At 43.6% G+C, this 25,118-nt stretch overlaps 2 protein-coding genes across 3 annotated transcripts; one reads left to right on the top strand and one right to left on the bottom strand.

Moving 5' to 3' along the window:
- Positions 1-194: 194 nt before the first annotated feature.
- On the top strand, positions 195-14,429 carry LOC138970467 (NADH dehydrogenase [ubiquinone] 1 alpha subcomplex subunit 9, mitochondrial-like). Of its 2 annotated transcripts, none has more exons than XM_070342927.1 (11): positions 195-257; positions 2,400-2,579; positions 3,452-3,549; positions 5,654-5,745; positions 6,257-6,419; positions 9,145-9,253; positions 10,296-10,363; positions 10,923-10,999; positions 11,365-11,460; positions 12,355-12,421; positions 13,113-14,429. In XM_070342927.1, the coding sequence occupies exons 1-11, from the start codon at positions 218-220 to the stop codon at positions 13,290-13,292; spliced, it is 1,170 nt and encodes a 389-aa protein (XP_070199028.1). In that variant the 5' UTR covers positions 195-217; the 3' UTR covers positions 13,293-14,429. The 2 variants fall into 2 exon arrangements, with proteins under 2 accessions (XP_070199028.1, XP_070199027.1); XM_070342926.1 differs by having other exon boundaries at positions 11,305-11,460.
- A 2,112-nt stretch (positions 14,430-16,541) lies between these two features.
- Positions 16,542-23,399, bottom strand: LOC138972034 (uncharacterized). Its single transcript, XM_070344874.1, has 3 exons — positions 22,734-23,399; positions 16,993-20,468; positions 16,542-16,545 (listed from the first exon to the last, which is right to left on the bottom strand). Exons 1-3 carry the CDS (start codon positions 23,397-23,399, stop codon positions 16,542-16,544), a joined length of 4,146 nt encoding a protein of 1,381 aa, XP_070200975.1.
- Positions 23,400-25,118: the final 1,719 nt, after the last annotated feature.

The raw sequence follows: 25,118 nt of genomic DNA, 5'->3' as shown, positions 1-25,118 counted from the left end.
AAAACTGAATGTCGGAGTTGTGTAAAAAAAAGAGAACACATTCACGTACAAAATAAAAGATTGTCATTACATTAGCTCACATAACTTATTCATTGATGTGTATTATATTAAATATGATATATTTGATTAGCCTGATTTGAGTCCTTTGTAACTCTGAGATGTTTCAGTAAATGTAACTCGTTCCTTTACCCAGTCCACATTTATTCAGTAATCCAACATGGCGTCCATTGTGGCGAAGAGCGCCGCTCATATTCACCGTACGTTATTTCCTCTGTTTCTTTCGTTTGTTCATCCTTGAAAGCTTAGCAACCTATCATTCAGACATCCATCAATTCATATGCTTACTGAATGCACAAACTCTTTCGGATATGTATTACTTTTTGTTACATTTTACTTGGAGATTTTTCAATGACTTTGACAAGGTTGCTTGTAATCGTCTGCTACAGGTAAAACGAGAAAGTGCAGACAATATTTGATATTGTTTTTGACTCACATGCGAAGCAAAAGTGAGTCTATGTACTCACCCGAGTCGTCCGTCCGTCCGGCCGGCCGGAAAACTTTAACGTTGAATATTTCTTGGACACTATTCAGTCTATCAGTACCAAATTTGGCAAGATGGTGTATGATGACAAGGCCCCAAAAAACATACATAGCATCTTGACCTTGCTTCAAGGTCAAGGTCGCAGGGGCCATAAATGTTGTCTAAAAAACAGCTATTTTTCACATTTTTCCCATTTTCTCTGAAGTTTTTGAGATTGAATACCTCACCTATATCTATATATATATACGACTTGTGTCTGTGTGTGTGTGTGTGTGTGTGTGTGTGTGATTGATCGCCATGCACGGCCAAAGTTCTCGATGGATCTGCTTCAAATTTGGTGTCCATATTCAGATACACCCTGCACAAAATCTGGTCGATGAGATATTTCAACACGTGCTCTCAGCGCGCAGCGCTGAACCGATTTTCGTTTTTCACTGCACGTTACTATTTTTAGATCTCCCTTCCTTCGTGCGCCGGCGTCAATCGATATTCCCGTTTGTACGTTAATATATTTAGAAGGTCACTGCACGTTACTATTTTTAGATCTCCCTTCCTTCGTGCGCCGGCGATGCCGGCGTACACCCGGCAAAGCCGGGTCCCCGGCGACGGCCGGGTATTCGGCTCTACTTCTTCCCGGCGAAGCGGGTAATCATCTAGTATGATATATAGGGCAAAGTAAGCCCCATCTTTTGATACCAGTTTGGTTTACCTTGCTTCAAGGTCAAGGTCACAGGAGCTCTTCAAAGTTGGATTGTATACATATTTTGAAGTGACCTTGACCCTGAACTATGGAAGATAACTGTTTCAAACTTAAAAATTATGTGGGGCACATGTTATGCTTTCATCATGAGACACATTTGGTCCCATATGATCAAGGTCAAGGTCACTTTGACCCTTATGAAATGTGACCAAAATAAGGTAGTGAACCACTAAAAGTGACCATAATATCTCATGGTAGAAAGAGCCAATAAGCACCATTGTACTTCCTATGTCTTGAATTAACAGCTTTGTGTTGCATGACCTTGGATGACCTTGACCTTGGGTCAAGGTCACATGTATTTTGGTAGGAAAAATGTGTAAAGCAGAAGGTCAAGCATGTGAGTCGTATGGGCTTTGCCCTTCTTGTTTTTAATTAGTTGCTGCTAGATGAAACCCAGAACAATACTTGAAGTAATTGCTCTACCGAGTGACATCGAACTACCAGATCATGGAGTGCAAAGCTGTTTTGAAATAATGCAGAAAATCAACACTTGGACGAAACTAAATCTGAACATATCTGCAGTCTGCAGAGAACAAAAATTTGCAAATATTATACAATTATGCGATGAGAAGGTAGTAGAATAAAATATTAGGGTAATCTTGAATTTTAGCGTGTTAAATTCATAGTTCAGACTCCAGTGACATTCTTGACTTATTTTTGATACAAGACCATGTAAGCAAGCCAAAGAACATTTGTCGTGAAATTAATTGACGGATTGAGCTTCAAACTTAAGCATAATTAATTAATTTGGTTGTTCAATCGACGAAAATGCACAGAAAATGGCGTGCGTTGTCAACCATGGGACATCATTTACACAAAAGAGTTGTCTCCCTTGTTCGCTCATAGTAACGGATAATTCCTTCTTTGACTCATGTAAACGAAATGCATTCGTACAGTTCATCGGAGTTCATTCTGTAACTTCAAAAGGATCTAAAATGACTTGTTTAGTTGTTATGATTACAAGTGCAGGTTCTACAAATTTGGAGACTTAAATGCCTCTGAATTCTGAGCTATTAATTTAACACGCTAAAGTTCAAGATTACCAATATTAGTTTATTCACTGAATGAAGATTGTTTCTTTCTACGATTATCCCACAGGTCATGCTCCCCAACAAATGCCCCGCATCCTTGCCACTGTGGTTATCAGCAAACGTCACAGCAGCCAAGATCTGCCAGCGATGAAGCGAGGCCGAGGCGGTCGCTCTTCGTTCAGCGGTATTGTTGCCACCGTGTTTGGAGCATCGGGGTTTGTGGGCAGATATGTCTGCAACCGACTCGGTCAGTTGCCTTTTCGATGGTTCTAATCTGCCTGTTTTATCTCGTTTGTGTTACTGTTAATGTACGTTTTAGAAGAAACATATATAGCTCTGTTTTATCTCGTTTGTGTTAATGTACGTTATAGAAGAAACATATAGCTCTGTTTTATCTCGTTTGTGTTAATGTACGTTATAGAAGAAACATATAGCTCTGTTTTATCTCGTTTGTGTTAATGTACGTTATAGAAGAAACGTATAGCTCTGTTTTATCTCGTTTGTGTTAATGTACGTTATAGAAGAAACATATATATAGCTCTGTTTTCTCTCGCAACACATTGCAACTAGGGCAACTAGAAAGTGATTATGGTGTGAGTCAGTGCTGGTTAAAATTGCTGTTTTTGTGTGCTACACATTGCAACTAGGGCAACTGGAAAGTGATTATGGTGTGAGTCAGTGCTGGTTAAAATTGCTGTTTTTGTGTGCTACACATTGCAACTAGGGCTACTAGAAAGTGATTATGGTGTGAGTCAGTGCTGGTTAAAATTGCCTGTGAATGCAAGTCAAACTCAAAGTGCTGAATGAAGATGACAGAAATGTGGAAACGAGTCAGATGTGTACTTTCCATTGGTGTTTATAAAACTGCAAGCAAAGCACAGCGAACTGAAATATATACAGTGGAATCCAGATAAGATAAGACCCTCCAGGTTAATTTTAAGACCTCCATTGTTTTTTTCAGATTTGTGTTTATAACCTTAATGTAAATCAACCTCCATTTTAAGACTCCCTTTTTTTCCAGGACCTGATTTTCTCACACTTATGGAGGTTGAAACGGGAGGTTCCACTGTATAATCATGATTGTATTTTGCTCTGAATTGTATGACATACCTGTTCCAGGTAAGATTGGGTCACAGGTGGTCGTCCCGTACAGAGGGGACCCTTACGAGGTGGAGCGTCTTCGTCTTTGTGGCGATCTGGGACAAGTGCTCTTCTTTGTACGAATTCTACTCTGCTCTTTGTGACTGTGCTTCTGTTTTGACTCTTCTTCAATATGTGTGTGTGTGTGTGTGTATGTGATTTTATGTCTGTGTGTGTGTGTGTGTGTGTATGTGATTTTATGTGTGTGTGTGTGTGTGTATGTGATTTTATGTCTCTGTGTGTGTGTATGTGATTTTATGTGTGTGTGTGTGTGTCAATGTGTGTGTGTGTGTGTGTATGTGATTTTATGTCTGTGTGTGTGTCAATGTGTGTGTGTGTGTGTGTGTGTGTGTGTGTGTGTGTGTGTGTGTGTGTGATTTTATGTCTCTGTGTGTGTGTCAATGTGTGTGTGTGTGTGTGTGTGTGTGTGTGTGTATGTGATTTTATGTCTGTGTGTGTGTGTGTGTGTGTGTGTGTGTGTGTGTGTATGTGATTTTATGTCTCTGTGTGTGTGTATGTGATTTTATGTGTGTGTGTGTGTGTGTGTGTGTGTGTGTGTGTATGTGATTTTATGTCTGTGTGTGTGTCAATGTGTGTGTGTGTGTGTGTGTGTGTGTGTGTGTGTGTGTGTGTGTGTGTGTGTGATTTTATGTCTCTGTGTGTGTGTCAATGTGTGTGTGTGTGTGTGTGTGTGTGTGTATGTGATTTTATGTCTGTGTGTGTGTGTCAATGTGTGTGTGTGTGTGTGTGTGTATGTGATTTTATGTCTGTGTGTGTGTGTCAATCTGTGTGTGTGTGTGTGTGTGTGTGATTTTATGTCTGTGTGTGTGTGTGTGTGTGTGTGTGTGTGTGTGTGTGTGATTTTATGTCTGTGTGTGTGTGTCAATGTGTGTGTGTGTGTGTGTGTATGTGATTTTATGTCTGTGTGTGTGTGTCAATCTGTGTGTGTGTGTGTGTGTGATTTTATGTCTGTGTCTGTGTGTGTGTGTGTGTGTGTATGTGATTTTATGTCTGTGTGTGTGTGTCAATGTGTGTGTGTGTGTGTGCATGTACAGTGGAGTCCGGGTACAAGGAATCTCAAGGGAGATACATTTTAGTTTGTTATATCAGGAATTCGCTGTAGAGTTTTCAACCCTAAATGGCCTTAAGACAAGTTTTCCCACTCACCTTCATATGATCGTCCCATCGATCTTTCCTTGGAGAGTACAATCTCTGCATGTTTTCAACAGCTTCATAATATAATCCATAGAGAGAGGCATAGTTCAAATGTTCACTTTACTGTCACAATTTTAGAAGTAAAATTTAAAAAGTCGTGTAAAAGCATGTACATGTACATTCTGATCAATCTCCGTGTCCGTCAAAAAAGACACTGCACACACTGACACTGCCGCGACACACGTACTAAGCTGTTTTGAAAAAGTCCAGAATGTTTGTCTGACGCTGCTCAGAACTGGCACACTTCTCCACTGTACACTCCAATTTGGAGATCATATCCAAGTCACAGACATCGCTGCACTTTGCCTGCAAGTAGCGACGTAGGGTATTGGCAGCAACACGTGCTTCTGTGGCAGTTGGTGTTGGGAGCGGTTCTGGGTCAACACAGTGGCGGTGGCTGTTCCGTGCACCTCCCGCTGTTTGTTCAGAGTTCGCTCATCACGCGATGTGCACTTGTGTTTGTGTATTTTTGTCTTTGGAGACAATTATTGACATCAGTTCGTTGTAGCCTTGTGACTTTTAGAGACAAAACGGCTCTGGGGCGATGAAAACGTGCTTGTTAAAAGAGGGGTTCGTTATGCAAATGAGTTCAAAAGGTTCGATGTAGCCGGAAAGTGACAAGTAAGAAATAGAAGGCTGTCTGCCGAGAAATCAATGGCAGTTTCTTAAAAGAGGGATTTATTTATACCCATGTTTGTTATAGCTGGATTCCACTGTATGTGTGTGTGTGTCAATGTGTGTGTGTGTCAAAGTGTGTGTGGGTGACATTTTGTGTGTAGGTGTCATTGTGTGTGTAGGTGTCATTTTGTGTGTAGGTGTCATTTTGTGTGTCATTTTGTTTGTGTATGCATGTGTGGGTGTTGTAATATTTTTTCTGGTGAATGTTGCTTGACTGTGTGGGTGTGTTCTTAACTCCGTTAAAGCTTGTATTTGTGCATTACTAAATTCCCATTGTTTGTGACACAGCCCTATTTCCTGAACGATGAGGAGGCTGTGCGCAAGGTGATGAAGTATTCCAACGTGGTCATCAACCTGGTGGGCAGGGAGTGGGAGACCAGGTCAGTCAGAACTCAGTAATAATAAGAATAATGATAATGAACATTAATCGCCTCTTCTCACTATGGAGCTCACGGCGATGTACAATAGCAACAGCGTGCGCTCACGCACACACACGCACACACTGTCAGGGATCCACTGAATGTTAATTGCTGTTCACATGGCAGACTTTCTGTGGGTACTCATCTCAGACAACTGACTTAGCATACAGTTTCAGTTTTGTTCAGAGCCTTGGTCTTCTGGCATTTATGCATACTTCTTTGACCTTAAGCTTCGACTTCTTTGTCCTGACCCAAGGCCAGTCGAATGTCCGATAGTTTTGATATGCAGGATATGCTTCTACACAAACATTTTCTGGCCAGGACGTTTTGACCGATATATATATTTTGAATCCAGGTCCAACTGACCTATTGTCCTCCATGTCTGGGAACAACACTGTGTGTGTGTGTGTGTGACAGACAGACATCTGACTTTGCAAGCATTTTTCTCTATTAATTCATGAATCTTCCCCAGGAACTATGACTTCGACGCTGTGCACGTGGAAGGAGCGCGACGCATCGCTCGCCTGGCGCGGGAATCTGGTGTAGAGAAGCTGATCCACTTCTCTTCCCTCAACGCCAGCCCCACCCCCCAGCCCATCTACAGCAAGGAGGGGTCAAAGTTTCTGCGCTCCAAGGTACAAGGCTTCATTTAGGCTTTGATTACTTCTTTTTATATTTATTCAAGTTTTGACTAAATATTTTAACATCGAGGGGGAATCGAAACGAGGGTCGTGGTGTATGTGCGTGTGTGTGTGTGTGTGTGTCTGTGTGTGTGTGTGTGTGTGTAGAGCGATTCAGACTAAACTACTGGACCGATCTTTATGAAATTTGACATGAGAGTTCCTGGGTATGAAATCCCTGAACGTTTTTTTCATTTTTTTGATAAATGTCTTTGATGACGTCATATCCGGCTTTTCGTGAAAGTTGAGGCGGCACTGTCACGCCCTCATTTTTCAACCAAATTGGTTGAAATTTTGGTCAAGTAATCTTCGACGAAGCCCGGACTTCGGTATTGCATTTCAGCTTGGTGGCTTAAAAATTAATTAATGACTTTGGTCATTAAAAATCTGAAAATTGTAAAAAAAAATTAAAATTTATAAAACGATCCAAATTTACGTTTATCTTATTCTCCATCATTTGCTGATTCCAAAAACATATAAATATGTTATGTTCGGATTAAAAACAAGCTCTGAAAATTGAATATATAAAAATTATTATCAAAATTAAATTGTCCAAATCAATTTAAAAACACTTTCATCTTATTCCTTGTCGGTTCCTGATTCCAAAAACATATAGATATGATATGTTTGGATTAAAAACACGCTCAGAAAGTTAAAACAAAGAGAGGTACAGAAAAGCGTGCTATCCTTCTTAGCGCAACTACTACCCCGCTCTTCTTGTCAATTTCACTGCCTTTGCCATGAGCGGTGGACTGACGATGCTACGAGTATACGGTCTTGCTGAAAAATGGCATTGCGTTCAGTTTCATTCTGTGAGTTCGACAGCTACTTGACTAAATATAGTATTTTCGCCTTACGCGACTTGTTTTTTGACTCACATGCGAAGCAAAAGTGAGTCTATGTACTCACCCGAGTCGTCCGTCCGGCCGGCCGTCCGGAAAACTTTAACGTTGGATATTTCTTGGACACTATTCAGTCTATCAGTACCAAATTTGGCAAGATGGTGTATGATGACAAGGCCCCAAAAAACATACATAGCATCTTGACCTTGCTTCAAGGTCAAGGTCGCAGGGGCCATAAATGTTGTCTAAAAAAACAGCTATTTTTCACATTTTTCCCATTTTCTCTGAAGTTTTTGAGATTGAATACCTCACCTATATATGATATATAGGGCAAAGTAAGCCCCATCTTTTGATACCAGTTTGGTTTACCTTGCTTCAAGGTCAAGGTCACAAAGTTGGATTGTATACATATTTTGAAGTGACCTTGACCCTGAACTATGGAAGATAACTGTTTCAAACTTTAAAATTATGTGGGGCACATGTTATGCTTTCATCATGAGACACATTTGGTCACATATGATCAAGGTCAAGGTCACTTTGACCCTTATGAAATGTGACCAAAATAAGGTAGTGAACCACTAAAAGTGACCATATCTCATGGTAGAAAGAGCCAATAAGCACCATTGTACTTCCTATGTCTTGAATTAACAGCTTTGTTTTGCATGACCTTGGATGACCTTGACCTTGGGTCAAGGTCACATGTATTTTGGTAGGAAAAATGTGTAAAGCAGTTCTTAGTGTATGATGTCATTGCTAGGTTTAGTTCATGTAAAGGTCAAGGTCAAGCATGTGAGTCGTATGGGCTTTGCCCTTCTTGTTCTGTTATTTGAAGGGTCAAAAAATTTCTCGAGTTGGGAGGAAAGAATAGGGTCAGTCAGGGGACTGGGAAACATGAAACAACTTTATTTGTGATCTAAGAAACAGTGGGTAGCAACAATGGCTTTGAAACCAGTTGTCGCTATCGATGTGGGTTCGATCCCCAAGTTTGGCAAGGGATTTTTTCCCAGAGATAACTTTATTAGACTCTCTTTGGTGTCCTAACACCCCTGTGTGCTCGCATGGGCATGATAAAGATCCCAAGATCACAGGGAAAGTCTCAGGGCTTGGAAAGATAAACGTCATATGCAGGAAAAATTGGAAAAAATGGGTGGTGTTTTAGTTACTTTTATTTTTAATGGCAGCTTGCTTTCCCCAGTGAGAAAGCACCCGAATTTCCATGAGGGTAACCTGACAGGACGATATGATGCCGTGTCCATTTCAATCACTAGCCATGAGGGTACCCTGACAGGACGATATGATGCCGTGTCCATTTCAATCACTAGCCATGAGGGTAACCTGACAGGACGATATGATGCCGTGTCCATTTCAATCACTAGCCATGAGGGTACCCTGACAGGACGATATGATGCCGTGTCCATTTCAATCACTAGCCATGAGGGTAACCTCACAGGACGATACGATGCCGTGTCCATTTCAATCACTAGCCATGAGGGTAACCTGACAGGACGATATGATGCCGTGTCCATTTCAATCACTAGCCATGAGGGTAACCTGACAGGACGATATGATGCCGTGTCCATTTCAATCACTAGCCATGAGGGTAACCTCACAGGACGATATGATGCCGTGTCCATTTCAATCACTAGCCATGAGGGTACCCTGACAGGACGATATGATGCCGTGTCCATTTCAATCACTAGCCATGAGGGTAACCTGACAGGACGATATGATGCCGTGTCCATTTCAATCACTAGCCATGAGGGTAACCTGACAGGACGATATGATGCCGTGTCCATTTCAAGACTCTTGTACTGAGCGGTGGTCACTGTGTGTTTCAGTGGGAGGGGGAGCTAGCGGTCAGGGAGGAGTTCCCAGCAGCCACCATCTTTCGGCCGGCGGACATCTACGGACAAGAAGACAGGTTCCTCAGATACTACGCCAACTTCTGTGAGTTCCGCCTTTTGCTACAAATTGTTTGTCATGCCTTGCATATATACTTTGTGTCTGTGAAACAGGTTTAATCTTTCGCCACCTTTAGTGTCTTGTTATGTCTAACACAGAGACAGTGATTGTGTTCTTTTGAGGATGAAGTCGCTTGTTCATTTCAATGCTTGTTATTCTCTCAGGTGCCAGGAGATAAGGTTCCGTACAACTCTCGCTTACTCTATTACACAAGTTGTATGCGTTTCGGGCGCTTCCTTCCCTTTGGTTATTTGATTTCTTCCTTGTTTGGTTGTATCTATATATATATATACGACTTGTGTCTGTCTGTCTGTGTGTGTGTGTGTGTGTGTGTGTGTGTGTCCGCGATACACGGCCAAAGTTCTCGGTGGATCTTTTTCAAATTTGGAGACCATATTCAGCTACACCCCGGACACAACCTCATCGATGAGATATTTCAACACGTGCTCTCAGCGCGCAGCGCTGATCCGATTTTGGTTTTTCTCTGAATCCATTCCCAGTAACTCTTCCTTATCTTCTCCAGTGTTTTCAGCCGCGATTATCTCCCTTCCTCCGTGCGGTGCGCCGGCGTACACCCGGCATAGCCGGGTCCCCGGCGCAGCCGGGTATTCGGATCGACTTCTTCCCGGCGCAGCCGTACCCGGCGAAGCGGGTATTCATCTAGTACTATATATATATACTAGACATCCCTGGTTGAACGGACAGTTGATAGAGGTAGGCTTGGAACAAACAAGTGTGTATTTTGCATACATTTGTATTTGTTGTATTCTAATTTTCTTGTGGTTCTCATGTATCTCCCATTGAAAAGTGCTGCAAGCCCATACTCAAGTAAATGTGTCAGTGTCAGTGTCAGTGTCTTTCTGAAACAGACTGAGCTGGTACACAAGCGCAATCAGAAGAATATTTTTGAGCAATATTACCTTTATTTTAGTGTGTGTGTGCGCTTTGCTATTGTACATCGTTGTAAGCTCTTGTGTGGGGCGATTGATAAGTGTTCATTTTTATTTTTTTATTTTTTTTGTAACAGGGAGGCGAGCGCATGGCACCATACCGCTGTGGAAGAAAGGAGACGCCACAATCAAGCAGCCTGTCTATGTGAGTGGATTATAGCAATCAGTTTTATGGGTTGTTTTACGTTGTTGTTGTGTTCTACCAAAACTCGAGTGGATTTGTTATCATTGATGTCTGATCTTTACAGTGTGGGTCTTTACTCTGAACATGTTGAGTTCTAAGAGCCTTCCTTCACGATACATTCATTGCCAAGCTTCATGCTGCGGGCATCATGAAGTTGACTTCGCGTGTCAATTATGCAGAAATTGTGAGCTTTCAAAGCAACCTGCAGCCAGTGAAAGAGTGATTATTAGAAGCAATGTACTGCAGTTCAGTATTCTCTGTTTTAGGACAAAACAAATTTCTTCAAAACCAGAAACAAAGCTGTGGTCGTTTGAAATGTTATTGCCGCTACTTACAGTCATTAAAACTCAGTTTGGATGTGAGTTACGTGAGTTACGTGAGTTACGCGAGTCTTGAGTGTCAGGCCTGATCTGGGTCTGTTTGTGTAAGAGTGTACATGAAAAAACACGTAGTTTCCATGGCTATTTGTTGATTTAGATTGAGAAATCATTTGTTTGTATGTGTGTTACTATGGTAACAGGTGCAGGACGTGGCGCAGGGTGTGGTGAACGCTATCAAGGATCCCATGGCTGTAGGACAGACCTATGAGTTGGTCGGGTACGTCTCCCTCTCTCTCTTACTCGCATTGTGTCTTTCTTGATGCTTGCATTGTGTCTTTCTCTGTCTCTCGCTTTTGTGTCATTAGTTGGTATTATATATTAGTTTTCATAGTTCTGTATGGTATGGTAGTAAATGGTCTACTGATATGAACTCAGAAAATCCAATCTACGTTCAGCAAATAAGACACAAACCATGGATTGCGGTATTTTCACCGCTTTGTTCATTTTTTACTTCTCTTGATGAATTTCATGTTGATCAATATGAATGAACACTTATACAGGTTGTTTGTTTTGCTCCCACAGGCCAGAGAGGTACTACCTTGCTGATCTCACTTACACAGGTTGTTTGTTTTGCTCCCACAGGCCAGAGAGGTACTACCTTGCTGATCTGGTTGATTACTTTTACCGCGTCATGCGATTCCGCAACGTCAAGCGCTCATACCTCAGTCCTCTCTTCAGGTGAGACACAGATACTCGACTTGTTGAATGTGCATAAAATATCATCTTCAGGTGACACACAGATACTCGACTTGTTGAATGTGCATAAAATATCATCTTCAGGTGACACACAGATACTCGACTTGTTGAATGTGCATAAAATATCATCTTCAGGTGACACACAGATACTCGACTTGTTAATTGTGCATAAAATATCATCTTCAGGTGACACACAGATACTCGATTTGTTGAATGTGCATAAAATATCATCTTCAGGTGAGACACAGATACTCGACTTGTTGAATGTGCATAAAATATCATCTTCAGGTGACACACAGATACTCGACTTGTTGAATGTGCATAAAATATCATCTTCAGCAAAAGTACACAGACATTCTGTGTAACGTGTGCACTCCTATGTGCTGGTCCTGCGCATTCTAACACACACATAGATCACACACTTGCACACACACACACACACACACACACACACACACACACACACACACACAGACACACACACACAGAGATAGAGAGAGAGAGAGTACGGGTTTGAAATGCTTAGACAGATGACAGGTTTCGGAATTTCCATCCTGCAATAAAAGCTGTGTGATTTCTTAGCAGACCTAACTCGGTCACTTAGCATTTGCTGTGTGAAGATGGTGTTGAATATTGCCTTATGTATGAAATTGTCTGAACAACCTTAATCATGTTGCTGGATGCTGGTTGTGTAAGCAAAGCTTGGTGTATGTGTCATTGTGAACTGTGTGAAAACCGATACTGATTGTTAGTTGCTGTACTGCTGGTTGTGTAAGCAAAGCTTGATGTATGTGTCATTGTGAACTGTGTGAAGAACGATACTGATTGTTAGTTGCTGTACTGCTGGTTGTGTAAGCAAAGCTTGGTGTATTGCAGAATGAAGGCATACGCCATGAACATGGCACCCGCCGAGCCACTCTACTCCGCGCACAAGCTGGAAAAGGTAGGTTGCTCAACGCCTCAGTGTCTGTCTTGCTCCCATTCTACAGTATTTGTTTTATTCCTTTTTCCCCTTCTGTCTTGTCAGGATACTTGAGTCATCATTGGCTTGTCTAGTTTACCTTCGCCTCCTATCTGAGGAAGCCAATTGTGAATGAGCTGAAGGTGAACTAGACAAGCCAATGCCGCCTCAAGGTGGAAAAAATAAAAACACACAAAAAGGCATCTATATGTTTTGTGCCAAAGACGCAATGCGTGTCAACTGCCACTGTATGGCGAAACTTATTCCAATGTTATTTACCCCTTGTAAGACCCTCCAATATGGACTTCCTCCTTTTTAATGTCTTGCTTATTTTCACATTTCTCTTCTTAACCTTTGTAAATGTGCCTCCATTTGAAGACTCCCTGCCTGATTCTCTCAGCGTGTTTGAGGTCTTAACACTTTTTACCCCACCTATGTTGACCAAGTTTTTTTTAGCCGAGACGAGCTGAGCTGCAGCAGGTCACTCAGAATTGTAGTAACTGTGTGGTAACTGTATCAACACGCTGGAATGCAGGCGTTACAGGAAGCGACTGAAGCTAACAGTCTGAGCGGATATATCCAGACCTGGTCAGATAGAGCCATATGAGTGGGTACGGATATGAGACAATGAGTTAAAAGGGGGATTCCAATGGTGTACCTATGCGTGTTGCAGGAGTTTGTGACGGACATCACGACGGGCTGCCCCACACTGGAGGACCTGGGGGTGAAGCTGACTCGCCTCGAGGACCGCGCTCCCTGGGAGCTCAAGCCCTGGCGCCAGGGAGCCTATTACGAGGAGTACCTCGGGGAGTTCGTCGACCCCATCCCTCCACCCACCGCCTCCGTTCACTAACTGCCACACTCAACTGTGTTAGCAGGCTGGGTAGTTAGTTAGTTTCCTGTGCTGTGTTTCACTGGGACAAATTTTCAGACTTATGAATTGAAACATTTTGCGAGTTTCTGGCATTTTGACATTCTGTTCTGTTGAAAAAGTGAAAAATATGAAAGATACAAACAACGTGTGGAAGTTGAGCTGATGATTTTTTTTTTCTGTATAGACAAATTCTGAAAATAACCGTCAGGGTTTTATGGGTTGTGGTAAAGTTGCTTTCCTTTTTTTCTCTCCTTGCTTTTATATGATATCGTAACACTGAGGCAAGCTACACGTGACATTGAAAGCTACACGTGACATTGAAAGCTACACGTGACATTGAAAGCTACACGTGACATTGAAAGCTACACGTGACATTGAAAGCTACACATGACATTGAAAGCTACACGTGACATTGAAAGCTACACGTGACATTGAAAGCTACACGTGACATTGAAAGCTACACGTGACATTGAAAGCTACACGTGACATTGAAAGCTACACGTGACATTGAAAGCTACACGTGACATTGAAAGCTACACGTGACATTGAAAGCTACACGTGACATTGAAAGCTACACGTGACATTGAAAGCTACACGTGACATTGAAAGCTACACGTGACATTGAAAGCTACACGTGACATTGAAAGCTACACGTGACATTGAAAGCTACACGTGACATTGAAAGCTGGCCTCAGTGTTTCTATGGAAACAAGGGAAAGCAACTCTTCCACTACCCATAACAACCTGACAGTTATTTCTGAATATCGCCTATTGTCAGACTTAGTATTAATTGAAACATTTTGTACTATTTTGTAAGTTGCTGGAGAAAAAAGTGTGGAAGTTGAGCTGATATAAGTTGCTTTTCTTCTGAATTTAAGAATGTTGTACATGTGAGCATATTCAGAGTAATCTTGAAACTTGCGAGAAATCATCTTGCAATTAGAAAAACCAACAACTGACGAAATGGTAATAAGTGAAGCTCAAGAAAGCTTAGGCATACAAAGGTTTGAGCCGTACTAATGGTATTAGGAAACATGTGATCTCTGTCCGTTTTGTAAATACTGTAAGTTCATGTCATTTCAGTTGAAAACTTGATAAATGAACTGAAAGTTGTTATTCATGAGTTTGTGTGCTCTCTATCTCCTATCTCTGTGAGTGTGTGTCAATCCGTGTCTGTGCGTGCGTTGTTTGTGTGTGTGCTGGTGTGCGCGCCTTCGTGAGCGAGGCTGGTACTACATATTGTTCATACGAAATGACAAACACAGGTTACAAGCGATAACGCGCAAAAGTACTGGTTTATTATTTTACATCTGACACTAGGGATCAGTAATGTATAGATATATAGTTACAGTACCACGTAATGCGATACTACGTATTGCGATACTACTTATTGCGATACTACTTATTGCGGTAAAAAACTTATGGACAGAAAGAAAAAGAGAAAAGAAAACAAATTATTAGACATGGCAAAAGTATCAAAAGCATTAACAAGACACGAGAAGTAAATACAAGAAAAATAAACAATCACAAGACAGGAGAAGACAAACAGACAAGAAAGTTACAATTACCAAACACTCGTTGGTTAGTCCTTCAACAACAATAAAGAGTTACGTTCTGTACGTTCAACAATAAAGAATTACGTTCCGTACGTTCAACAATACCATAAGCGCTAAGAATACTCAAGAAACTTAGCATACATACGTTTAAAACCAAAATGGCTACTTTCAGAAAAATACAAAACGTTGACTCATCAGGCCAGGAATACAAAGCAAACTGTCATACCAAAAAAGTCTAACGACAACGTTCCTGCGTTAATCAAAGTCACAAACAAGATATTTACTCATCCACTTTCCCTCAATAACGTTACAAGAAATAAGCCCGTTTACAAACGATCACCACAGACCGCAAGCTTCTTTTACCTAAATTCTTTTAACGTAAGGCTGAAAAAGTCGGAGAAAACGTTTCACTTCGAACTTCGTTAACCACAGAAAACACAAGTTATCATTATAAACATTAGCGACTTTCTAGCGTCTACAAAACATTGCTGTACGTTCACAACACTAGAACAGTTGAACACACAATAAAGAAACACTACAACAAGTCAGACTTTCAACTCACGTTATACATAAACAACTCACAAAGTCATTACAAAATGGCGACCAAAAACACAACACAAACAAGTAACAACAAAATTACCTTATGCGCTGTGTGGGTTGACCAGCAGTACCAAAACGTGTTGCCTCACAAACGAAGGGCACAAAACGAATCACACTTGAGAAACAACTGTCTCCAAGAACATTACGTTGACGTTAAAACATAAGAAACACTCCGTTGGTTCACTTGATAACCTTCATACGTTTACATCAAAACCAAACGCTTCCTAAAACCCTCAGATCGACTGACGAGACAGGAGTCAAGCAGCGGTATTTATGGAAACAAAAACCTAACATGGAATAGTTATTCAAAAGTCAAAGGTCACCGGATTGACCAACCAACAACATTCCTAAGACAGAATCGGGTGAAACTACTATTTTACAACCAATCAGTAACCGATCACGCACTCCGTGCATGCTCAAAACTTAAAACGGTATATTTAACAGAAAGAAGACCAAGGAACTAGCTGACATCACAAAGCTAAAAACACGTGAGTCACACGTATTCTAAAACTTGCAACGCAGATTCGCAGGGCTCACCTCAAAATCAAGACACGGAAAAGAGCACGTGAATCTCACGGTGTTCTAGAACTAAAACGACGCAGTTTGTGACGCTCCGACCAAAACCAGGTCACAACAACTGAACAAGGAGCACGTGAATCTCACGTAAAAATATTAACGCTCCACAAAACGGGTCACAACAAGGTGCCACAATAAAAACACGGTTTACTTCTCTTTACATCGTGCAATGGCTTGAGCAAACGTAATTACAACAAAAGTAGGTGACTGCATGCCACATCGGCATGCACACTCCCACCGGAAATTATATTAATATAATTTACTTCAGAAACCTTTGTACAAACATATTCCTTATATCAAAAGAAGAATAACGCAGATTTAGACATTTCAAATTTACAACTCAAAATCATTGTGTTGCAAAACATTTACACAACAATATTATGGTTCAATCACTTTCAGTGTCTCAACACATCTCGTTTCAACTAAATGCCACTAGTCATTTACTCGACGGCATAAAAAAAAAACCGCACCACTTAAACCATAAATGTCCGTTACATCATCTGGTATAAAAACAAACCGCAACAATCAACAACTGTCAAATTGGAAAAACACTCCAAAGTTCAATGTTCTTTCAGTTTGCCTACACAGCTTTGTCTTTGTGATTTTCACGATCTACTAACACAGTCATTTTGTGAATAGGTCGCTCTAATATGCGACTATCACCAGTGGGACGGCCGTGATTGTCTAGATCCTTTGTTCCAACATGCACTTTCACTCGTCTGACCAGTCCATCAGATCCAGGCATCACCTCGATTACACGAGCCATGCACCACTCTGATCTGCACAAGTTCTGGTCATGCAAGACAACAACATCTCCCACCTGTACGTTTGCCTGGGGACGTTGCCAGACACGACGTTTCTGCAAGAGTGAAAGGTACTGGCTCTTCCATAGCAGCCAGAATTCGTCTGCCATCCGCTGGACACAGCGCCAACGTTTCCTGGCGTACAGGTCTGGATCTTCAAACACACCAGGGGGCGGAAGGATGGCACCTGACTTCATGGTGAGGACGTGGTTGGGGGTCAAAGGGCGTGGTCCATCTGCCGATTCCAATGACTCGACAGACAGTGGTCGACTGTTCACGATGGCCATCACCTCGTATAGGAACGTACGAAGTGATGAAGTAGTGAGACGCTGGCCTGATCTTCTGAGAAGACCATTCAGGATGCTGCGTACCGTTCGGATCTGACGCTCCCAAACGCCACCCATGTGACTAGCTGCAGGGGGGTTGAACTTGAACTCACATTTGCTTTCCAGCATCTTTGATGTCAGTCGTTCAGAGTCCATCTCCTTCCATGCCAGTTTGAACTCGTTGCATGCACCTACAAAGTTCGTTCCTTTGTCACACCAAATGCGTGATATGTTTCCTCGCATGGAGACAACAATGCGTAGGGCGTTGATGAAGGAATCACTTGACATGTCATCCAGGGTTTCAATGTGGATTGCCCTAGAGGCAAAACACGTCACGATCAGTCCGTACCTTTTCACCTCCCTACGTCCATCTTTGACGTGAAATGGGCCGAAACAGTCAATGCCACAGTACGTGAACGGTGGGGATGGGTCAAGGCGCTCTAGAGGGAGGTCGGCCATCTTCTGTCCAGCTGGCCCTGAGCGATGCCATCGGCAGTGAACACAGCGGCGCACCAACGAGGAGACGACGTGACGAATGCCAATGATCCAGAAACCGCTGGCTCGTACTTGGTTGATCGTGAACATTCTCCCTTGGTGGGCTATCGCAGCATGACAGTCCTGAGCCACCAGGAAAGAGAAGTGACTGTCTCGAGGTAGTAGTATGGGAAACTTGTCAACTGAAGAGGATGATGAATTTTGAGAGCGACCGTATACTCTCAGTATTCCATCAACGTCCTTGTGAGCGTTGAGTGCCTGAAGCTGGTTACGTAAAGAAGGCGTTGGGCGTTCAAAATGTTCTTTCTGAAGACATACGATGAACTTTTTCTCAGTGACTTCAAGCACTTCAAGGGGAGATGACTGGTGCCCCTTAATGGCATTGCATTTGCGTACCAAAACAGCCATGGCTCTTATCAGAGATGTCTTGGAGGAGAATCGTTGGGCGATCTGCTCAAACGACTGGACAGACACTTCTTTAGAGGTAGTAGCCTTGCACACTTTCACCTCAACATCGTCATCTGGGATCTCGAAAAAGTCATCTGATTCCGGAAGGGACTGGCTCAAGAATGCGGGACCATGGAACCACTCTGATGTCATGAGGTCACTCACAGACAATCCCCGTGATGCATAATCAGCTGGGTTCTCCTTTGTAGAAACATGATTCCACTGACTGGCCTGTGAGAACTGACGTATTTGTTGGACTCTATTTGCGACAAAGACGTGAAAACGCTTGGACTCGTTCTTCAAATAAGCGAGTACAATCATAGAGTCAGTCCAAAAGAAATGTTCAATGCTCTCAAAGTCCAGTTCTTCTTGAAGAAATCTTGCCATCTTGACGGAAAGTACTGCTGCCGTTAGCTCCAGACGAGGGACAGTGACGTGTCGAAGCGGAGCCACGCGTGCTTTGGCGACTACAAGCGTACTGTGAATGTTGCCTAGATGATTCTCAAAGCGAAGGTACGAACACTGGCCGTATCCTGCTGTAGACGCGTCTGAGAAGTGATGTAGCTCGACATTCTTCACGGTGCCAAAGTCTGTAGGCAAGTAGTTCCTGGGTACCTTGACGCAACCCAGACGGGATAGATCCTTCAGCCACTCTTCCCAACGTTCTTGAAGTGATGGTGGCAACGGATCGTCCCAGCCGAGCTCCTGGCGACATAGTTCCTGGAGGATCAATTTTCCAGTCAGCAAAAAGGGAGCCAGAAAACCAAGGGGGTCGTAGACTGATGCAATTGTAGAGAGAACTCCTCTTCTGTTCGAGGGACCCAGTCTGGGGTTGTCAGTGAAACCCAGCGTGTCATCATCAGTGCACCAGTGAAGGCCAAGAGTCCGCTCAATTTCTGGTGTGCTACAAGGAACTGCGAGTTCTGTGGCCTTGGTTGACGTAACTTCAGAGTCGGGGAAGTACTCTAAAAGTTCCTTTGAGTTGGAGACTATCTTGTGCAGCCTCAATTGTCCGTGTTCACAAATTTCTCTGGCCTTCATGAGCACATCTGCTGCTTCTTCAACAGAGTCTTTGGCTTGAAGTCCATCATCGACATAAAAGTCACGCTGCAGAAAGGCTGATGCCTTGGCGCTGATTGTGGCGTTGTCCTTTGCCACCTGCTTGAGGCCGAAGTTTGCACAGCCTGGTGACGATGTAGCCCCGAAGATGTGCACCTTCATGCGGTAGTCAAGCGGCTGGCCACTCGTATCACCGTCCTTCCACCAAAGGAAGCGCAGAAAGTCTCGATGGGGCTCGGAGACGTGAAACTGGTGGTACATTTTTTCCACGTCACAGGAAAATGCTATGGGACCCTTGCGGAAACGACAGAGAACGCCGGAAAGGGAGCTGATTAGGTCTGGGCCTTGTAGGAGAAGATCGTTCAAGGACGTGCCTAGGTGACGTGCACTACAGTCAAAAACCACACGAATCTTTCCTGGCTTCTTGTCGTTGTACACGCCGTGATGTGGGATGTACCAGCGATTAGGGACCTCGACTTCGTTCTTGGGAATCAGTTCAGCGTCACCTCGCTCCAAAATCACGTTCATGAACTTGATATAGTCTTCACGGTACCCAGGCTTCTTCTCAAACTGGCGTTTCAGTCCCACGAGACGCTTGACTGCGGCACCTCTATTGTCAGGAAGAGACGGTTGTTCTGGACGAAAAGGCAAAGGCATCTCATAGTGACCAGCTTCGTTGACCTTCACGTTCTCCTTCACGATCTTCATGAACTTCACATCGTCTTGAGACATGGATCCTGTGTCACTATCAGCAAAGTCTCTCTCCATAACGTGTAGTAGGTCAGTACACGATACCTCATCCACCTGTATTCTGTAGACGTGAGCTGCACTTTCTTCTTTTCTTGATCCTGGCTTGACGACTACGTGCATGGACGAGCCTATGCCATCAAAGGCGACGGAATGCGGTGCCTTGCCGACGATGCTCCAACCTAACTTAGTCTCTACTGCAAATGGCAGTCCTTGGACAACGTTTAGGGGCATGAGGGCTTCAGCGCAGTCGTAGCCAATAAGGAGGCCTGCTTCGCAGTCAGGGTACAAGGGGGGCAGTTTAGGAGACAGGTGTTGGAGATGTGGGTAAGCTTTGACAGTCTCTGAGGTGGGGATTTGCGTGGGGTCAACGGACAGATAAGGTCGTGAGATGGCAGAAGGGAGCCTGACAAACTCACTGGAGGTAGGAGAGCGGACACGCAATCCAGAGTACTTCCTGCCGGAGACCATAGCATTGTCCTCAGTCAGTGTGGAGACCCTGAGTGTAGTCGGCTGCGATTTGGCTTTAACTTCTTCAGCCACTGACTGCACTACAAAAGTGGCGTTGGACATAGTGTCCAGTAGTGCGTACGTCAGCACTTCTACGTTGGGGTTAGAGTCACTGGAAACGAGAACGGGAACGATCATAGACGTGAAACCGATGCTGTTTTCCTCGCTGGCCTTAAGAGCAGACACCGTAGGGGTCGACGATGACAGTGGCTCTTGAACGTCAGCAGCAGAGGTACGGTAATTGTTCTTGTGTTCACTCGCCCCTTTGGTTTCACTCATACTGTTCTGATACTTGAAATTGTCATCATGAAGACAAGTGGGATGAGCCTTCTTGCACTTCTTGCACGTCTGTTTCTGCATACATTGACGGCTCTGGTGATCCTTACTTCTGAGACATCCGTAGCAGATACGGTTCTTGAACAGAAAATCTCGTATCTCAACCAGAGGCTTCTCTATGAGTTCCTTACATGTCCCAGCGTCATGGTCCGGAAGTTGACAGTGCAGACATGCGGTGACATCCTCTGTCAGGGTTGACAGGTTCGTTGTGAACTTTCTTGGTGTCCCCGATGCACTTGTCAAGCCGAAAACAGGGTCGTTAGAAATGTCTGCTTCGAGAGTAACGAACGACACGAGTTCATTGAACAGAGGATACCTCTTCTTTTCAACCTTGGTTCGAGCAACTGTTCTAGACCATCTGTGACTCATCCAGTCTGGGAGCTTTCCGACGATCTTCCGTAGGTACTGGGCATCATCCAGGATGCTCAGTCCACCAACTTCCTGGGCAGCAACGGAACATTGCTGCAAGAAATCGGCCAGACTTCTGAGTCCCTTGGGATCCTTGCTTTTGACTGGGGTCCATTCGTCCAGCTTGGTCCGGAAAGCTTGCGAAACGACGTATGAGTTGCCGAACCGATTTTCCAGCACTTCCATGGCTCTCTCGTAGGCATCACCTTCTCTTAGCAGAAAGAAGCCGGTCACGGCCTCCTTTGCTTGACCTCCGATGTACCGTTGCAGATACAATAACTTCTCACTGCTGGTTATGTTTTGTCTCTCGATGAGGAACGAAAACGACGACCTCCAAATTGGATATTGGAGAGGGTCACCAACAAAAATGCACGGCTCCTGCATCGGCAAACGGTTGATCATCAGAGCGTCTGATAGGGTTTTGGCGAGAGAGTCCATAGGAGTGTCCTGCTTGGCAGGAGTAGCAAGTGGACGTTGGTAGTACGCAGACGGGGGGTAGGTGGCAAATGGACGATCTGCATGACATTCCTTGTCAAAGTTCATGTACGCAGGGGGCCTTGCGTTTTCGTTTCCCCAAATAACTTTGGGGGTGGTCTGATGTGGGTCCAGGAATGTGGGCACGAAAGGCTCTGGTTTGGGATGTAGGTGGGTATCATAGGGGAAACAGGGTGGGGTAACTTGAAAACGTCTGTGGTCCATGCGTTGGTGACGTTCTTCTGGGAAGTAGGTGTGTTGTCCTTGCGTCTCATCACCTTCCCTTGTCTCTGGTAGGTGATAGGACCAACCTGTGTGGTCGAGATCAGGCGGGCGAGAGCCTGTGACGCTTGTCGTTGAGTGTCCAACGTTGTGCAGAGGCGGCTGACCAGTGTATGCACCGAGAGGGTGCTGCAGTGTGGTCAGCAGCGCTGTAGGCCGCATGGAGGATGTAGTTGCAGCCGTCGTGTAGTTGGGTGTGAAGGGCTCCTGACGGACGAAAGGAGCGCTCGTTCCGACGTGATGGGGGGCGTTGGTGAAGGGCTCCTGATGGACGAAAGGAGCGCTCGTTCCGACGTGATGGGGGGCGTTGACATCCTCTCTACGTTGAGGTCCGTACGCCTCATATGTGGCGTTGTTGGTAGTAGCGGCGCTTGTAGAGGCGTTGACTCCAACGACGAGGTCCACGACAGGTAACGCGTGCTGTCGTGGCTCAGTCGTTGTGGTTCCTGCGACGAAGTTGGTGACAGCAGCGTTGACAGTAGAGATGTCACGGGTGCTGGCGGCTTGGCAGACAGGAACAGACGTGAAGTCCATGGCTGGCTGGTGTGTCCTTTGATCAGCAATGACGGCAGCTTGGCAGACAGGAACAGACGTGGCGTCCAAGGATGTCTGGTGTGTCCCTTGGTCAGCAATGACGGCAGCACCTGTCCCTATTCCTATCGCTGTTTGTTCATTGTTTAGAGGAGGGGCTACAAGACTGTACAAGGGAACGAAAGGACGAGGGTGGAACCTAGAGTTCAACAAATCAACTGACGGTAGATCAGGGAGATCCTGCTGAACGGATTCACCTTGTTCCAATACTTGTAACATAGCTTGTTGTTCTCTTAAGCTAATTTTCAATTCGGTGGACTGAATTTGTCTCAAAGCCTTCTTCTGTTTAATCTCTTCAAGAGCTGCTTCAGCTGCGTCTTCGGCCTGCCTAGCTGCTATTCTCTCAGCTTCCTTAGCCTGCCTAGCAGTTTCTTCGATCAGCCTAGCTGCATTTCTCTCAGCTTCCTCAGTCTGCCTAGCTGCATTTCTCTTAGCTTCCTCAGTCTGCCTAGCTGCAGTTCTCTCAGCTTCCTCAGTCTGCCTAGCTGCTGTTCTCTCAGCATATTGTTGTTGTAAGAGATCCAGTTCACTAAACTGAGCTTCCTTTATTGCGTCACCTTCCACTTTTATGGCCAGGGATGCAGCCTCTAGTTTAAGAGCCAATTTAGTGTCTTCAGAGCTAACACTTTTAGAGCGGAGAGACTCGGCGCGAGAAGCTACTTGGCTACCTGATCTCCTGATACCTGACTTGTGGCTAGCTGACTTGTGGATGGCTGACGTAATGCTAGCTGCTTTATGGCTGGCAGTCTTAACACTGGCTGACTTGTGGGTGGATGACCCAACGCTAGGTGTAACACTGCTATGCCTGGAAGTAGGCTTCTTAGTCACCTGCACGCTAGTCGATTGTCTGTCAAGAGCTCGATCAATGTCAAACATAATGTTCTGAACTGTTCTCTGAACATCATCCCAACTTTCCTGAATGGTTTCACCGCTACCAATACTACGAAGACCTTTCTCTATGTCACCAAGATCCTTGTACATGCTCAAAACAATTTGTTTCTGACTGGTTAACGACTCTTGATTAGGAGTTTCTTGGTTAAGCTCTGTTACTACCTCACCGATTGCTCGTTCCAAGAGTGTTCGTTGTCTTGCAAAGTTTCTAGTTTTGATCTCAATCTGGTAATCTCTACCTTTTTCAGTAGGCTTAATGTCACGCCTAGGCCTTTGAGAATGTTCATCTTCATCGCCGTTAATGTCATAACCTGAAGCTTCCAATGGTTTATCTGCTGGAATCTCCTCCATTACAATGTTCGCTTATTCAAAAGCACTAAAAACCTACATAAGGTTTATCTGTTTAAAAAGTAAAATGAATCGATCTGAGGGTCGTTTGGGATAATACACAAAAGTCACAAAAAATGCGCCGGATACGGAGTAGGAAGATCTCTAACCGACAAGTTGATCTATGTCGAACTATGGTTCACTAACACAGTGACAGGTAACAATAAAGTCTTTTGCTGGTTATCAACAGCTACGTTTACGTTCATTGAGCATCAATAACAACAGTTCTTTACATTCACTTGGCTGGACTTCAGCTAAGTTTGTTTACTTTAGCTAAAGTTCTTTCACTGGGCGTCAGCAGCTAAGTTTTTTACTGGACGACAGCAACTAAAGTTTTTTACTTCACTGGGCAACAGCAAGCTAAGTTTTTTACTTTAGCTAACGTTCTTTCACTGGGCGTCAGCAGCTAAGTTTTTTACTGTGCGCGCCTTCGTGAGCGAGGCTGGTACTACATATTGTTCATACGAAATGACAAACACAGGTTACAAGCGATAACGCGCAAAAGTACTGGTTTATTATTTTACATCTGACACTAAGGTATCAGTAATGTATAGATATATAGTTACAGTACCACGTAATGCGATACTACGTATTGCGATACTACTTATTGCGATACTACTTATTGCGGTAAAAAACTTATGGACAGAAAGAAAAAGAGAAAAGAAAACAAATTATTAGACATGGCAAAAGTATCAAAAGCATTAACAAGACACGAGAAGTAAATACAAGAAAAATAAACAATCACAAGACAGGAGAAGACAAACAGACAAGAAAGTTACAATTACCAAACACTCGTTGGTTAGTCCTTCAACAACAATAAAGAGTTACGTTCTGTACGTTCAACAATAAAGAATTACGTTCCGTACGTTCAACAATACCATAAGCGCTAAGAATACTCAAGAAACTTAGCATACATACGTTTAAAACCAAAATGGCTACTTTCAGAAAAATACAAAACGTTGACTCATCAGGCCAGGAATACAAAGCAAACTGTCATACCAAAAAAGTCTAACGACAACGTTCCTGCGTTAATCAAAGTCACAAACAAGATATTTACTCATCCACTTTCCCTCAATAACGTTACAAGAAATAAGCCCGTTTACAAACGATCACCACAGACCGCAAGCTTCTTTTACCTAAATTCTTTTAACGTAAGGCTGAAAAAGTCGGAGAAAACGTTTCACTTCGAACTTCGTTAACCACAGAAAACACAAGTTATCATTATAAACATTAGCGACTTTCTAGCGTCTACAAAACATTGCTGTACGTTCACAACACTAGAACAGTTGAACACACAATAAAGAAACACTACAACAA

This window comes from Littorina saxatilis, linkage group LG7 (genome assembly GCF_037325665.1).
Source record: "Littorina saxatilis isolate snail1 linkage group LG7, US_GU_Lsax_2.0, whole genome shotgun sequence".
Lineage (NCBI taxonomy): Eukaryota > Metazoa > Mollusca > Gastropoda > Littorinimorpha > Littorinidae > Littorina > Littorina saxatilis.
The sequence above is the reverse complement of the archived record's forward strand: the minus strand, read 5'-3'. Positions and strand labels throughout refer to the sequence as shown.

What these genes read in the sequence shown, in the direction of transcription:
- LOC138970467 (XM_070342926.1), top strand. Translation starts at nt 218, where the DNA reads ATGGCGTCCATTGTGGCGAAGAGCGCCGCTCATATTCACC. An exon ending in CAGATACTACGCCAACTTCT is followed by an intron (nt 9,254 to 10,295) that starts GTGAGTTCCGCC and finishes TTTTTGTAACAG; the next exon opens with GGAGGCGAGCGCATGGCACC. An exon ending in TACCTCAGTCCTCTCTTCAG is followed by an intron (nt 11,461 to 12,354) that starts GTGAGACACAGA and finishes GGTGTATTGCAG; the next exon opens with AATGAAGGCATACGCCATGA.
- LOC138972034 (XM_070344874.1), bottom strand. Translation starts at nt 23,399, where the DNA reads ATGTTTGACATTGATCGAGCTCTTGACAGACAATCGACTAGCGTGCAG. An exon ending in AACAACAAGCTATGTTACAA is followed by an intron (nt 20,469 to 22,733) that starts GTATTGGAACAA and finishes TTTGTAGTGCAG; the next exon opens with TCAGTGGCTGAAGAAGTTAA.